Genomic DNA, 18,027 nt, shown 5'->3' with positions numbered 1-18,027 from the left:
TATTTTACCTTAAATATTTAGAAACCAATATATAACTCTTATATTAAAAAAATATAGGGGCTTCCCTGGTGGCACAGTGTTTGACAGTCCGCCTGCCAATGCAGGGTACACGGGTTCAAGCCCTGGTCTGGGAAGATCCCACATGCCGCGGAGCAACTAGGCCCGTGAGCCACAACTACTGAGCCTGCGCACCTGGAGCCTGTGCTCCGCAACAAGAGAGGCCACGATAGTGAGAGGCCCGCGCACCGCGATGAAGAGTGGCCCCCACTTGCCACAGCTAGAGTAAGCCCTCGCACAGAAACGAAGACCCAACACAGCCATAAATTAATTAATTAATTAATTTAAAAAATATATATATAACTCATATAAAAAATTAGCTGGGTGCTACTATATAAGTGGTAAGAATGTGACATCTGAATTCTTAGAGTATTTTAAAACTGATCTGATAAAGCAATCAAGTAAATAGCATTATTCCTCCAACTGAAAAGGTTTCTCTAGTAAGAAAGGAAAGGTCCACTCACCTATCCAACCAAATCAACCAAATTAACCTCAACAATCAATTAAATGTCCCTGTTTAATTTCCTTCACATGCTAAATATGCTTGAGTGACAAGCTACATAAATTAGTATTGATATGCTACCTTCTGGTATCTGACAATTAAGCTATTAAATATAAAATACTCAGCATTCATGTGCACAGGAAAAAGGATAAAAGCAGACACTACTGATGAGGAGCATAATTTGAAACACACTTTCTAGAGGGCAATTTTGGAAATATAAACCAAAGCCTTTGGCAATGCAATTTTATTTTTCATTATTTATCCTAAAGAAATAATTAATGATGTGTGCAAAGATTTAGCTTTAAAAATATTTACTACAGGGCTTCCCTGATGGTGCAGTGGTTGAGAGTCCGCCGGCCGATGCAGGGGACACGGGTTCGTGCCCCGGCCTGGGAAGATCCCACATGCCGCGGAGCAGCTGGGCCCATGAGCCATGGCCGCTGAGCCTGCGCATCCGGAGCCTGTTCTCCGCAACGGGAGAGGCCACAACAGTGAGAGGCCCGTGTACCGCAAAAAAAAAAAAAAAAAAAAAAAAAAATTTTACTACAGTGTTATTTATATTATTTCCAACTTTTGTCATTATGATCATCAAAGAATAAGAAACTGGTTAATTAATCCACAGGATCTCTTACAATGAAGTACTGTCAAGCCACTAAAAGGTATGTGCATAGCATATTTACTGAAATGAAAAATTGTTTATAAAGCAGCAAGTGGAAAAAAATGTTCTAAATCTGTGTACAGCATAATCCTACTTTAAAAAGCTATTTGCTTATATACACATTAAAAGAACCAGCTCTGCATACAGAAATATTATTTTTTATTTTCTTCCTTTGCTTATCTGTATTTTCCTACAATCAATGTTTTAGGTGTATAATTTAAAATACATGTATTTTAAGAGTAAATATATTAATTAATGATTGCTGAATTTGAGCGACTACTTATATAATCAGTATTCTAACTCCATAAAGACTGTGAGTGATATAAAAACATATAAAGAGACTAGTTTAAGAAGTCAGAAAACAGAGAAAGGATAAGGAGGCAGTTAATTCTACAGAAAACCCAAAACAAGATGGTTACTACAAATGAACATTAAATTTAGCACTGAAATTCCTGGCAGCTTATCATCATAGAGAGTCTGTATACTCTCATACTATTTGATAAGAGAAAATATATTAATTCTTCACAACAGAAAGTGCCCTGAGAATTTAAGAACAGAAATAGCTTTTTGTCTCAAGAGGAAATTTCTCTAGGCTCTTATATGAACATCAAAATAAATTATACCTTCAACAGAGATCTTACTAAAAATATTTATTGACCCTCAAACTGCCACTGAATTACAATTCAATATCAAGAGGTAGTATTTATAAGCATCAAAAATTTAAAAACTAGAAGAATGGAACATTTGATGAGCCTTTAGTTGGTCTTTCTATGATGTATGCATGTAAAAAACCTGTAAAAGTACATGGCATGGAGAAAGTGCTCAATGTTGGTTTTCTTTCCCTCTCACTTAATCAAACCTGAAAATTGATTAAGTCAACACCGCACAAGTTAGAGACGAAGAGGTCAATCCAATATACTTAAGAAATATTTACTAAACACCTCCAATGTGCCGAAAGGAGAAAATACATATTGAAATTATTTCAGAAAGCTTTTTCTAAAAGAAACATTACATTTTCCCCCAAAGTATTATTACATTATCAAGTTCATTTCAAAAACAGAACTCAGGGGCTTCCCTGGTGGCGCAGTGGTTGAGAGTCCGCCTGCCGATGCAGGGGGCACGGGTTTGTGCTCCGGGCCAGGAGGATCCCGCGTGCCGCAGAGCGGCTGGGCCCGTGGGCCATGGCCACTGAGCCTGCGCGTCCGAGGCCTGTGCTCCGCGATGGGAGAGGCCACGGCAGTGAGAGGTCTGTGTGCCGCAAAAAAAAAAAAAAAAAAAAAAAAACAGAACTCAAAACTCATTAAAAGCATTTCAAAATGAACAGTTGAAAAATGGTTGAGAACACTGCAGCCAGCTTAGCCAGCTCTATTATCATAAAATTAATCAACAGTATCCTAATTAACATCTTGAAATAAGCTCCCAAGGGAAACCCATCAGCCTGCCAAAAAAAAATGTTAAAAAAACAACATTTTTTTTTTAAAAACTGATGCATACTTCATAAACTTTCAAAAAACCTACAAAATGTTTCTCTACAAGGTCACTAAATAAAGAGCTTCCACTTGGTGTCTTTAAATCTCTCCACAAACTGGTGTGAACATGTAGGGTACATCAATGTATTGATAAACGCAATCACAAAGAGGCTTTTTAATCAGATAAAATAACCACTATGCCCCTTTACATTGGCCCTTGCCAGATATGAGATTTAATTCTCATTTGAAACTTTTGCTTCTAAGGAGTAGTCCTTTATTTGTGCTTCAAGATAATGTACATATTTTTTAAAAGAGCCTAAATTACTGATCTAAAAACTCTTAAGTCGATACATTCAAGAAAAAATAGGAAACTAGACAAGGATAAACTATAAAAAGAAAAATTGTGCCTTTAATTAAATCACTTAGAAATTACAGTTTAGTAAAGAAAGTACATTCAGTTACAAAATGACTTCAAAAAGTTCAAAGTCAACTTTTAAACTTAGAGCAATGGTGACAGAACACAAATGGCAGACACTTCATAATGGGGACAGTATGCTGCTGGCCTTAAGAACGCTGAAGTTCTCTGTTTACCAGAGAAAATAAAAAACAGAACACTAATTTTGCCCCAGGTTTCTTTGTAAAGGAATGTCCAAAAAGATGGGGAAAAAAAAGGAGTTCAATTTCATTCTAGCCCATTTAGTAATAGACTGACATCTGTGAGTGGTTTAAAACAATACTGTGGGGCTTCCCTGGTGGCACAGTGGTTAAGAAACTGCCTGCCAGTGCAGGGGACACAGGTTCGAGCCCTGGTCCAAGAAGATCCCACATGCCACAAAGCAACTAAGCCCATGTGCCTCAACTACTGAGCCTACGCTCAGTACTCAGTACTTCTAGAGCTCACGAGCCACAACTACTGAAGCCCGCATGCCTAGAGCCCGTGCTCCACAACAAGAGAAGCCACCGCAATGTGAAGCCCGCACACCGCAACAAAGAGCAGCCCCCGCTCGCTGCAACTAGAGTAAGCCCACGCGCAGCAACGAAGACCCAACACAGCCAAAAATAAATTTATATTAAAAAAAATTTATAAAATAATACTGTGAATAAGAACAAGCAGATGATTATCTCTCTTCATTTCCAATCTCTTTCCATTTAAAGGAAATAAAATGTTCCCCTCTTTATAGAAACACTATCCCTCTATCAACTCTGATCAGTATACTATTTCATTTATTTCAATCTTTTTTTTTTTTTTAGCTTCTGTGATTATTACTCATAACCATTATCACTGTTTTCAAGTGCTCAGCAAACGGACAGAAAGGCTACTATTACCAGACCCTGTGCTGAGCAGAGGGGATCAACAGTAAGATCCGTTGCCACATTCCATAAGGCAGAGGGCCTGGTCTTTTCAAAAATGGGATGCCATGAAAAATATAAGAAGGGGAAGTGATTGTCTAAAATAAAAGACATGGACATATATACACACCAAATGTAAAATAGATAGCTAGTGGGAAGCAGCCGCATAGCACAGGTAGATCAGCTCTGTGCTTTGCGACCACCTAGAGGGGTGGGATAGGGAGGGTGGGAGGGAGACTCGAGAGGGAGGAGATATGGGGATATATGTATATGTACAGCTGATTCAGTTTGTTGTACAGCAGAAACTAACACACCATTGTGAAGCAATTATACTCCAATAAAGATGTTAAAAAATAAAAATAAAAGAATAAAAATAAAAGAGCTAAACTGATACAAACTATCATATATAAAATAAACAACAAGGTGCTACTGTACAGCACAGGGAACTATATTCAATAGCCTGTGATAAAACCACAATGGGAAAAAATACGAAAAAGAACATATATACGTATAACTGAATCACTTCTCTGTGCAGCAGAAATTTTAAATCAACTATACTTCAACACAAAATTTTAAATCACTTATTTCAATTTTTAACGTTATATTTAAACTTTTATCTATGATTAAGGACTTCCTTCAAAATACTGCTACTATACAGAGAAAACCAACTGCCCAAATGCCTCGGCTCTTCCTTCTCACTTCCAAAATCTGCCAGTCAACACCATGCACATATATCCTGAGGGCTCTGTTGTTTCTTTCTTACCTGACACTCGGTTGCCACATATGCTCCTACATCAGTATTTCATCAATAATTATTATCAGTTAATTTTAATTAGGGCAAAAATGATTCCCAATTGCCATATATTGAAAAATTAAGAATTGTACATCCTAATACAAGGCTCCTTCACGAATCACCTCACTTGCCTGAGTCATGCCATTCCAGATCCTTGATATGTGTTCTCACCAGGAAAACATATTTAAGTTTCCTTCCATCAGCTTATTGATTGAACATCTAAGGCTTCCTTCCATTTTTCCTCTACTGAGCTAACCACTTTAATTTACTAAAAGTCCACATCTTTTCATCAAACTAAATAAATAAATCTGATATGAGATAATCTCTTCCTAATCTTACCTGGTTTAAATAGGTCAAATATAACTCAATATTATAAAACAAATTAAAACCTACTTAGGCTTATAAGAGATATTCACATCCCTGTCTGCCAGTAACAGCACTGACTTAAATACTTCCAAGAAGCCTGAGGTAATTTCTAAACGTCCTTAATTTTTTATCAAGAATAGTGCCAAAGAAAGTGGGCCACCTTAAAATGCATCATATTCTTCATCTCATTATTCAGCTCCTCTAAGTCTGTTCTTTCAACATTAAAGAACCTATCATACCTAATTCTGTTAATAAGTATCAAACAGAATTCATGCTTTACCAGGCTTCCTTTAAAAGCAAATAGCACCCCCATTCTCCTAGAGGTTCATCATTCTCTTTCCCTCACACTACATCAATCCATCAGCAAGAACAATTCGAAAGGAGAACCCAACTCAGTTCACTTCGCACCTGTGGATTATATTACCTACAGACCTATGTTTCTTTAAGAATGAAAAAGAAAAATTGGTTACAGATGCTGACAGAAGCAACATTTATACACATGAAAAGACTGATTGAAAGTATGTAAGGAAAATCAGCAAAGATGATTGCTTAAAAGCACCCTAGATGCTCACAGAAGAGAGTTAAGACCCTGAGACAGAGGGGTACAAGAAGCTGTAAGAGGAGAGAGAGTCCATTTAGAAGCAACCGCACTCCACAAATCCGTACCATCTCATCAACCTTTACTCTTCATGTGACTGAATCTTCCAGTTTCTCTATGAGGAAAAGAATAATATGGGAGAAAAACTGTTTGCAAACATATCTTCAAATAGTAGGCTCTAAAATAAATGAAATATAAACTTAAAAACTAAAATAGATATGAACAATAATTAAGTTATGACATACCGTACAGAGATCCTTATATTGCAGCTTTTGGAATTTTGTATCTGTGTTTCCTGCACATAGTTCCACATAACCAAGAACAACTTGAAACACAGTATTATGAATGGCTTGGGTGAAGTGCATATGAAGTTGATCCATTGCTGTCTATGGAAAGAAAAAACATACAACATAATCTTATATTATTAAAATAAATTTCAACAGATTTTAAAAACACAGGAAAAAATCTTTACCAATTTTAGCTACAGCACGAATAACTATTATACACAGAATTATAAGTGTTGATTATTTGCAAATAAGCCTGCAAATAACCAGAACATCATACCACTAAAGATAAACCTGAATTATGAACACTGCTCTGTTGCTCTGTATTTATCACTGGTACCCATCCTACCTTTTCCCAAACATGTCATGCATAATCACACCTTTGGATGCCTTCTGCCATCATTCCTTTACATTGTTCAGGATACTCAATGGTCATCTTCTCCAAGAAGCCTTTCCTGACTATCCTATATAAATCAGTACTTTGCATCACTCTATCCACTTACACTGATTTATTTCTTTGATGTTTGTCTCCCTCCCTAGAAGGTAACATACATGAGGGCCTATATCCAGGTGCCTGGAGCAATGCACATAGTAGGTATCCATAAATATTTAATGAGTAGAAGAATTCATCTAATGGGGGAAATCAGAAGTTATAGTTGTATTTTCAAAGGTCTTTAAACATGTCCCTCGAAATTACCAAATGTCTTCCTTCTAGTATTTTTCCCTAGGTATACCTTCAGATATAAAAACTAATAAAGTACAATAAATAACCAAACTTCTTTATTCTTATTATAAAATGTAAATAGAGTTTAAACAGTTTGGTAAAGCCTTCAATTTCCTTCTAAGACAAGAGACCATTTAAGGGAAGAAAACATTTACACCTATCATGTTTGGATGTTCTCTAGAAAAATGTATAATCCTATATTTGCAGAAGATACAATTAATTTTCAAACTGGCCTCTACTTCAAATTTTTCAAGGAAGCCCTTGAGAATTAAGAGTATGTAAAGCCATGCATCATGGGAGCAGTGAGGACATTCTGAGGATAACAGAATCCTTTGAAAAATCTGATAAGTGCAACGGACCTGTTTTACAACAAATGTACACAATGCACAAAAGTTTACATACCACTTTGAGGGAGTCATGATGGCTCATCTAGGAACCATGAGGCTCCAAATTTAGAAGTTCTTATTCAGGACCAAGAGTTGAGGTAAAAAAGACTACAATTCTCTCCCACTGAATTATCTCATAATATACTTTTTAAAAAACCTACATAGAATGGTGAAAATATTAACCTTGAGAAACACTTCATAGTTTAAAACAGACTTCTGTAATTTTTTTTTTTTTTTTTTTTTTTTTTTGCGGTACGTGGGCCTCTCACTGTTGTGGTCTCTCCCATTGCGGAGCACAGGCTCCGGACGCACAGGCTCAGCGGCCACGGCTCACGGGCCCAGCCGCTCCGCGGCATGTGGGATCTTCCCAGACCGGGGCACGAACCCGCGTACCCTGCATCGGCAGGCGGACTCTCAACCACTGCGCCACCAGGGAAGCCCCTGTAATGTTTTAATCACACTACACACACTCTGAGCCTATGAGATCATGTTATTATTGTTAATACAACATAAAAATTTACTTTGTTAAATGAAACTTTTTAAGCCCTCTATATTAATAATAATATTCAAACTTAAGCAATCATGAAGATCAACAGATTCCTGATTAAGAAAAAAGAAAACATCCTTTCAAAACTAACCTGTGTTTTTCCAAGAAGTCGATAAGCTTGTTGAACCTTGGTATAATGGTTAATGTCAAAATTCTTGCAGATTTTGGACAGAGCAACATCCAACTGTTCCTGTATAATTAAAAGAGGAGGCAAGAGGTGGTTAAGGAATTATATTTTCAAGGTAGTAAGAAGAAAATATTAAGTAAAACTAATTTCTCACTTTTAACTAATATCTAAACACATTTACCATTACACTGGATTTAATAGTCAAAAACAAATTTAAATAAAAATATAAATAAATTATAATTCTTATTACCAGCTATACTCAAGTTTATTGAGATGTTATTAATATATGAGTTTTTTAAAAAAAATGCCTAGTGTTTCAAGGGACACAAAATAATTATCATAGTCTCTAAAGGAATTTTAGTTTTTAATTTTACTTAACTATGTTTCCTCAAGCATCTGCTAAAATCTTACAATCATATGAACTGAGTTTGTAGGACTACTGAAAAATAAAACAATCCTTCTGTAAATCACTGAAAAGCAATGATAATTTTCTAGAAAACTACATTGACCTTAAAAGTACATACCTCAAGGTACTGCCCTTTCATATCTAACTGTACCAACTTTGTTTATGGGTTTCTATCTCAATGATTTCATTTTAAGATAAATATTATTCTGTACTTATACAGAAAATTATAAGAATGAAAGAAACTGAGCTTTGAAAGAAAGTCCTCATTAAAATTTTCACGTGATTATTTACTTAAGGGATTTTCAAAGCAGTTCTATTTATGTTTACCAAATAAACTGTCATTCTTACAATTAGGAAATAATTGCATTTATGATCAAAAACTACTTTCACAAAAGTCATTTGAAAGTCTACCCTCAACTTTTCTAAGTACTCTCATCAGGAAAACAATAAAATAAAGTATCAGAAGAAACCAAATAATTCTTATTAAGTTTATTTAAATGAACACTCTGCTTTGCAAAGATTCTGAGGAAAGAGATGAACTCTGAATAAATGTAGGAGGAAAAGACTTTATGCTCACAAGAACATAGCTTTTCCTTTCCAGTTTCTACATATTTGATGAATTGTATGAGATATTATTATGAGGTTTAGGAATTTAGGAGGGTTATCATCAGCCAATAATCATTCTTAAAATAAATAAACTCACTAAACTAAAAAGGAGTAGCAGTTGATAATCAAAAAATAATTAATACATGGTTAAGTATTTTGCCTATAGTTTACATGAGAACACACCTATGACTAACAGTTTAGGGATCTTGCTGGATATGGTAATATTTTCAAATACTCTTTTCAGATCCCACAATTCCTAAAGTATTATTGAGAGTACAAGTAAATTACCATTAACTTGACCATGCATAGATATTCCAAATGAAAAACACAAAGTATAGTGATGTAGAAACACTGATAATAACATGAAAGTCAAAACATAAGATGCATCTACGCTATTCAAAAACCTCTGAAAAGAAAAAGTCATTTAACTTAATATATAATTCTTCTTACCTCAATTTGCTCTAAAGTATCTTGCAGCTTTGAATTCAGTTCACTATTAAATAAAACAGAATTAGGTGTGTCAATCTTTAAAAGAGACAAACTGAATAATTAAATGCACAGATCAATAGTATGAGCAGTAAGTTGTGCTGCTGATCCTACAGACAGTACAAAAAGGCAAGAAAAATAAATAAAAGGAAAAGAATTAGAAAGGAAGAAACAGAAGAGTCATCACTAGCAGCAACAGGATTGTGTGGGCAGAAAATCCTGAAGAATCTATAGATAAAACTAAGAATTTAAGAATTAAATACTGATAGCAAGTTTTAAAGATAATAAGTTTAATACAGATGAAAAGTAAAATATCAAAAATAAAATTAATCCCTATATATTAGAAACAAAGAATTAGACAATGAAATTTTTAAAAATACAATTTCAAAAAACCAAATACCTGGGAATAAATCAAATAAAAAATATACAATACAAAGTACAGCTAAAATAAAGATGACAACTACATAGAGGTATATACCATGTAAACAGACTAAAACCTTCAATATTGTTGATATCAGTTCTCACCAAAATGATCTCTAATTCTAATCAAAATCCCAGAAGGCTTTTTAATGTAGAAACTGACAAGCCATTTCTAAAATTTATGTGGAAACTCAAAGGGCTAAGACCAGTCAAGAATACTGTGAAGAACAATGCTGTAAGACATACACTAAAATAGGTTAAGGCTTATTATAAAGTTACAGCAATAAGATAGTGTGGTACTTATTATAAGGATACAAAAACAGAACAACAGAACAGAATAAAAACAAAGGGTAAAAGCCTTAAACAGATACTTGACAAAGGAGATATCCCATCGGCCAATAAAACATATAAATATGCACTCCATCAGGCATTCAGGAAATGCAAATTAAAACTGCAATAAGACACTATAACAAACGACCGGAATGGCTAAAAATATTTTTAAAAAATTAAAAATGACATCAACAAATGTTGGCAAGAATGTAGAACAAAAGGAACACGCAATTCAATCCTGGAGGAAGGGAAAACTGATAGCACCTTTTGGGAAACTGTTAACACCTAAAACTCAACACACAAATACTCTATGTCCCAGAGGTCCTAGATATGTATCTTTCATAAGTGCATACACAGTCCTTGCAGCATTATTTGTAATAGGCAAAATGAAGCAACTCAATTGTCTGTGAACAATTAAATGGGTAAAGTGAGATATATTTATGATGAAATACTATAGCAATGAAAATATACTACCTGAATCTCAAAAACATAATATTGGACAAAAAGAAGTCAGTTTGTATAAATGGAATCATACAGCATGTACTTTTTAAAGTTCAAAACAGGCAAAACTAACGTTAGTGACAGAAGCCAGAACACTGGTTACCTTGGGAAAATAATGACTGGAATGGGGCATGAAGGAAGTTTCTGGGGTATTAGAAATGTTCTAGTTCTGTTTCTGTTTCTGGGAGGTAATTACACAATTATGTTCACTTTGTAAAAATATATTGAGTTATACACTTAGAATATGTGATTGAATCTGATTTCTTTCCCCTTTAATTCTCCCTAGGTCAGTTTTTTAAAACACTGATATTATTTGAATTATAATATCCCAATATTAAAAAAGATCTGTGGTATCTAACAAAATAAATACAATTTTAGAGAAAACATTTTTAACAAAAGAGGTTAAGGCAAAACTAAAATAAAACAGTAAGAACAAGTGGAAGATGTTGTTTAATACACCAAAATTATACAAGGTTTTTTACAACTGTCATCTGATTATAAATGTGACTCTCAAAGTCCTAGCAGTCAAAACAAATAGGGAAGCCCAGAGTACACAATTCAGTGTCCAGAATATCAAAACACACCAGTAACTCAAGAGAAAAAACAAAACAAAGAGAAAAAAAATCACTTTTGTTGGCATTAAGTGAGAGAGAAAATTTTGCCAGTCTTGATAAAGAGGATAGCAATATTTTATCTCCTAAGGAACAACACCCTTGGTAACAGCCTTACAGAATATACAATATGGATTCATGGACTCCTTGTCTTTGCTTCTTATAGAGCCTTTTAATGCAAACTGAGGAGATAACACCAAAGTGGTTTGATAGAGAGAGAGACAGACACAAATGCAAAGCAATTTGTCAGAAAAGTAAAACCAATAATAATACAAGTACCCAGTTTCTGATGGTCTCAAAGATAAACATCCAAAAACATAAAGGAAGACCATTTTCTACAAATATTATTTATCATAAGCATGCTTTTGATTAAGGTTGAGAATTGAAGATTATATTCTCTAGTAAACACTGAAAATGAACAAATCTTCAGGATTTGACAATCAACAGTGTAGGATTAATACCTTATTTTAAAAATTAGGGTCTCTAACCAGGATTTATGCCTGAAAAATAGCCACAGACACAAATATAGGTTAAGGAAATACCTGTAGGCGGGAGTGAGATTTTCCTTAAAAAAATGATTCTGAGAATTTCTGTCCGAAAAAGAATAAATGAATGAATAAAAAAAAAAAGGAATGAGAGCTAAGGGCTTCAAAATAATACCTCTAAAAGGATAGCCATGATAGCACCTTAGCACTTAGAATTAAATAATTCCTCATTCCACCCAATTTAAAAAAAAAAAAAATCAGTATCAACTCCCAGAGTTGTTCCTTCTCCCATGTTCTCTCTCTTTTGATTCATATGACTACCACCCATTCAATCCAAGCTGGAAATTCCAAAGCCATCTTTAATTCTTCTCTCTCTTCATATATACTGGTAATCAGACCCTGATGATTCTACCATTTCAGTATTTCTCATATCCACCTATGCTTCTCCTTTATCAAGTTTGTGTTCTAAATCAAGTATTATCACTCAATAACCTCCTAATGTATCTCTGCAGACAACACACACATCCCACCCTTCAACTCATACATCTGTTTATTTGACGAACACCATCAACCTGCATACCAAACATTGTACAACAAACTCCAAAAAGCTTTCAGGGACAGCTCTGAGCAGGGGTCTAACTCCAGACTGGATTTGGTCAACATTCTGTTTGATTTGGCAGATGCATCATTTTCAATAGCTTGTATGTGAAAGGCTTTAGGCAAGGCCCAACAGTCCTGCAGACCTGACCATTTCCTGCTGTCATCTGGCAGCTTCACATACATGTTACCTGCCTGGTCCCTAAAGACAACTGAGTTTGCAGTTCCTAAGTAAAGCAGAAATAAAAATCACATTAATCCACTGCTTTAAAATGTGTGATGGCTCCCGATTAAACCAAGGATAAAGCCCCAAATTAGCATGGCACATAAGACTTAACAATTGACATGAAAAATTAACTTCCCATTCACTTTCCAGTGCTTATACAGTTGACCCTTGAACAACAGGGATTGGAACTGCACTGGTGGACTTATAAGGGGATATTTTTCAATAGTAAATACTACAGTACTACATAATCCTCAGTTGGTTGAATCCTCAGAAGCAGAATCACAGACTCAGAGTATAATTTATAACTATATAAGTTATACATGGATTTTCGACTGAGCTGAGGGTTAGCGCCCTTCACCCCTACATTGTTCAAGAGTCAACTGTATTTTAGTCATATGGACTATGTGCAACTCCCCAAACAAACCCCAGACTTTCACACCCTCTGTTCTTGCATATAATGTTCACAATAACTATAAAGTACGTTCTCCTTTTCTCACTTGGGCCCAAATGTCCATCTATCTTCCAAATGTCATCTTTTCTCAGAAGTCTTCCTCTGCTGACTGTTCCCTTAAGTTTCACAATGCTCTGCTTACAGCACCCTGAATTATAGTAAAGAAATATCTGTGACTATCTGTCAGAGCAGACTGTGGCTTATTCCCCAGTGACGCCCCAGGACTAACTAAACTCACTGCCTGACTCAGAGCAGGTAATAAATATCTGCAAAGTCAAATTTGCACTTTAAACAAAAAATGACAAAAATTTACCATCATTCTTTCAGCCCCCATTTTCTACTTCAATTAAAAAAAAAACTACAGAGATAAAAAAAAAAAAAGGAGAACGTTTTAGAAGAAAAAGAGTCAGACTAGACTCTGGGTCTACAGGTGCCTTAGTGAAAGAAAACGAGATAAGCAGAGTGGAAGCTGGTTCCACTCCTCTATCACACAGGGCTCAAGCTAGAGACACAGATATGGAGAGGCAAGAACACGCAGAATAATAAATATCAGAACTGGTAAACATATTCTCTCAGGGAATATTGTGAGTTTGGAGAAAAAAGGAATATATATAAACTAATTCATAGGTGAGAGTAATGATTTTTTCAGCTTCGCAATTAAAAAAATGGGCTTTAGAGTTTATTTACAATGTTATTATAAATCTAGATGTTTTTATTGCTTCTATTATTTATGATTAAAATGATTTTATAGCCTATATATTAAGAGTTAATGCAAACATCGTAATGTAAATAGTATGCAGAAATTTTTAAATATAAAATTTATAAATCAAACATTTTGGTCTTATTAAAAATGCTCTCAAAATCTACAACTGTAGTTTGACAACAGTTTGCTACTAATTAAAGATACATATGTAAAAATGTGATTAACGAGTGGACATATTAAATGAATAGCCTTTAAAGAAACCCTTAGCCATCATTTAGAAACCTGAATTCCAGTTATTTCAATTAATCAAAGTATGTAAAAAGGACCTATTCATAAACATTTGGATAAATAAAAGCTACATTACAGTCAAAAAAATTACCAGTTGTAAGATGAAAGGCTAAAAGCTATTAAAGGCTATCTGCAAGTGAATGGAATGAATCAAACAATTTTGGGGTGGCTTTTTTTTTTTTTTTGTGGTACGCGGGCCTCTCACTGTTGTGGCCTCTCCCGTTGCGGAGCACAGGCTCCGGACACGCAGGCTCAGTGGCCATGGCTCACGGGCCTAGCCGCTCTGCGGCATGTGGGATCCTCCCGGACCGGGGCACAAACCCACGTTCCCTGCATCAGCAGGTGGACTCTCAACCACTGCGCCACCAGGTAAGCCCCTGGGGTGGCATTTTTATAATCACTATAGAAAATATGAAAGATAACATATCCATAAATAATTAAAAGTTTTCTTTTAAATAACTGATCTGGACACACACTTGCAAAATGCATATAAATCAAAATTTTGTACAAAGTTGACTTGCTGAAAGACAACATAGTATGAAAGTAATTAGCCTCTTAATGATCTTTCCCTGTTCTGTTATTAAGCCATGTGATTTAAGACAAGTCTCTTAATAACTCTGGGCATCAGTTTCCTATGCAAAAGTGGGCTGGATCTAAAAGGTTGCTTCTAGCTCTAAAGTTTCAAGATTCCATTATATGCTGAACACCAGTTACCCAATTACTACATCTTTATATATGGTTCAGTAGAGTGCTAAAACTTCTGAAATACACGTAAGTAAAATACACTGTTCAGAAATCCCTGACCTAACCCAGAACACTATCATTCACCACAGAGAAAGCCTAGAGTCCATTACTAAGGACACTAAAAATGTTCACAACATCTCCAAACTTTATGAATTGTAATTCCAGAGCAGATGTCAGGCTGAGGAACCAAATCTAGCCAACCGGCCATGTTTCTAAATAAAGTTTTATTGAAACACAGCCATATGTATTTGTTTACATATCATCTAAGGCAGCTCTTGGTCTTCAAGGGCAGAGCCGAAGAGTTGCAACCAAGACCTATGGCCTACAAAGCTTAAAATATTTATTATCTGGCCCTTTAAAGACAAAGGCGCTCTGCCAACCCTGTGCTAGAGCTCAGCAGAAGACGTTTTCGTTGGTCAATTGGTCAAAGTTAAAACAAGAATATTTATGTGTACTGAATATTTTAACTAAAATTGTATAAATGTACTTCATTCACCCATTTCTGATTTCGAGCCAAGGTCTTGTCTTTTCATTTGACTGGAGTTTTAAATTCTTAGTCTCATATGAGCCAAATGACTAGTAAGTTGTCTGTAATTTCAAGTTTCAGTTTCTCAAAAGTGAAGCAGGAGCTTAAAAACAAATGCAAAACAATCCCAATGTCAGATCACACTGCTACCTTATATGCCCCAATTTTTTATGAGTTGTTTCATCTACAAAAAATTCAAAAGGAAATTTATTTTTAACAATATGTTCTGTTTTTACAATGCATTCAACTTACTTTCAAAAATTGTGTTTCATCTCAGTTTATTTACTTAAACAACATAAATACAGTAACAAACACAACTGGCAGAAATATCTTTTAGGAAAAATACAATTAACTCTAGTAAGAATATAACTCAGATACTGGAGCAGAATAATATAAATTGGCCTATTAGCCATGAGTCCCACTACACATAACAGCTATCACACTGGTAGACAGTCTAGCATAGTTGTGGTTAAAGAACAACAAGCTCTGCAACCCAACAGATCTAAGTTTAAATCCTGGCTTTGCCACTTATTTTATAGAGCATCGACATCCTCATCTATAAAAGAGAGACAACAACAACACCTCTGAGGAATATTTTGTTAATGTTAAATAAGAAAAAGTAAGGAAAATGACAAGTACAGTGCTTGACACATAGTAAAGGCCAAAATTTTTTAAGTATTATTATACCATCATCATTATCACCATCATCATGATTCAATATTTAAAAGCTGAAAAATAAAGCTTTAGTGAGAAAACCTTATTAAAATATAATTTAGAATTACTGTATAGTCAGTGCTGCCTTAGCTAATGGTGCCTAGCTTCTACTCCCACTCCTATAAATGTCAGTATTTCCCATTCGTGCTGGGGTTTGGGAAGTGAGCCATTCACAGCTTGAACATCTCTGATGGCTTCTGTTTATGCACTCTGTGCTGTTAACTGGCATATTATCCCACAGTCTGCCTCTTAACTGCCTGTTATTACAAATTCCTAGAGAAATAAATTTCAAGAGTTCTTGGTATAACAAGTAACATAACATCTCATGCAGTTAAGCATTAAATAATACTTCATTCTTGTCTCATCATCTAGGAGTAAAGAGTGACACAGGACTTTTCTAGACAGGTGAAAATTTATAACTTCAAGTAGAAAAAAAAAATCCTAAAAATTCTAAAGGAAAGACACTATTTATGGTGGAATGGAATGGGAGTAGCATCTGACTTTGTCCTACAAAACAGAAGGCTGGAATAGACAGCTGAGCAATGCCTTCCATTTTCTAAAGAAAAAAATAATTTTTCTTTCAATTGTGTATGGACTAAATTAAGGTCATTTCAAAATCTGAACACTTACACCCATGTATCCCATATCAAAAAAAATAATTTTCAGAGAGGTAACTATAACACAGGACAAAGAAATACACAAAAAAGGAATATTACAAAGAAATGATAGCAGCCGAGTCATAACAAAAAGGTGAAAAATGTTCAACAGAAATAGAAAGACACTAATGGATTTTGATTTTCGTTCAGAGACAAAGGATTATTTTTCCTTTTTTATAAGTCCAATCACTCAGTTCTGCAGATAATAATATTTAAATAAACATAATATAGTAAATATGATTTCTATTAGGTTAGTTTTTTTAGAAGTAACCAGTTGGAAAACGCACAGATTTAATTATAGTTGTGAAAAGAATATAAACATTATAAACTTGACCAAGTAAAAATAAGAGTTTCACTAACAAAACTTGGAAGATGGAGAAGCAAATAGAAGGAAAATGTATACCAAACACCTATCTCTTATTGATTTTTATTATGGGGAGTAAACAGTCAGAGCATCAACAACTATCTACAGTGATAAATCAGGAAAAAGATATTCTCATGTAGTTAAATTACAGTGAAATCTATTAGGAAAAAAATTAATAAGCTGTAAAAGCAGTTTATACTAGGTAGTAGGAAAGGGAATGATGGGTGGGCAGAAAGAAAAGTCTTTACCTTTTAAGACGTTTTGTTCAAGTATTACGTTTTGTGTAGATTTCACTTTAATTTTAAATGGCACTGTGTGGGGGAGGAAGCCAGAGGAAAAGAAGTTAAGATAAAACATAAGGAATGCAGGTGGTGTCCAAATAACATGGTATCAATAACTCAGCCCAAGCCAATCAAGCAACAGGGACTTCAGATCTACATATGGGTGTAGCTAAGCAGGCCTGGTGATCCTGCACAAACACTCACTGCTCAACACTGCTCCAGGTAAGGTTCCTGCACTCCCCCTGCCTGAGTCTAGAGAAAGAGAGCAGGCACTGCTTGCTAAGATGAAATCAAGGGCAACAGGGGAAGAATAGTCCCAAGTACTGCTGTATTTGTACCTAAAAGCTGTGCTCATTATTCTGTGATTTAAAGTTCTAAAACCTGCAATTTTCTTTCAACTGCCAAGATCGTCTTCAGAGAAAAAAATAAAAGGATATTTTAAAGATTATGAGAAATTAAATCCATCTGCGTATGTTAAAATGTAGTCTTCAACAAACTAGTTCAGTTGGTATACAAACTTTTCAGAGCATAATCCAGCATGCTCTCAGGTACATTCCAGTAGTTTCTTTCAAATGAAATTTTAAAAAATAAAGAAGTTCTGACTTTTAATAACTTTTCTTGAAACTAATTTAGATAAATGTCAAGTGATAAAGAAATTAAATGCTTTATTCAGACGTATTTTAACATAAACACACTGATTCTTATTCCCAGTAAATCCCAACTATATAACTCTGTCAATCAACTCAAGAAATGTCAAATAATGTAAAAATG

The 18,027-nt window shown here is 34.8% G+C and overlaps 1 protein-coding gene across 2 annotated transcripts in view; it reads right to left on the bottom strand.

The window, feature by feature from the left end:
- The window catches only part of VPS50 (VPS50 subunit of EARP/GARPII complex), a 135,737-nt gene that overhangs the window by 85,432 nt on the left and 32,278 nt on the right, over positions 1-18,027 (bottom strand). The window contains exons 10-13 of one of the 2 annotated variants that reach the window (XM_060304599.1): positions 9,324-9,366; positions 7,826-7,924; positions 6,039-6,179; positions 5,862-5,908 (exon numbers count right to left, since the gene is read on the bottom strand). In XM_060304599.1, coding sequence (XP_060160582.1) covers positions 5,876-5,908; positions 6,039-6,179; positions 7,826-7,924; positions 9,324-9,366 — 316 coding nt within the window. In that variant the 3' untranslated portion in view covers positions 5,862-5,875. The remainder of the gene's footprint in view (positions 1-5,861; positions 5,909-6,038; positions 6,180-7,825; positions 7,925-9,323; positions 9,367-18,027) is intronic. The other variant, XM_030857259.2, reaches the window with a different exon arrangement.

Source organism: Globicephala melas, chromosome 9, assembly GCF_963455315.2.
Source record: "Globicephala melas chromosome 9, mGloMel1.2, whole genome shotgun sequence".
NCBI lineage: Eukaryota > Metazoa > Chordata > Mammalia > Artiodactyla > Delphinidae > Globicephala > Globicephala melas.
Note: the sequence above shows the minus strand (reverse complement) of the source record. Positions and strands in the feature narration are given on the sequence as shown.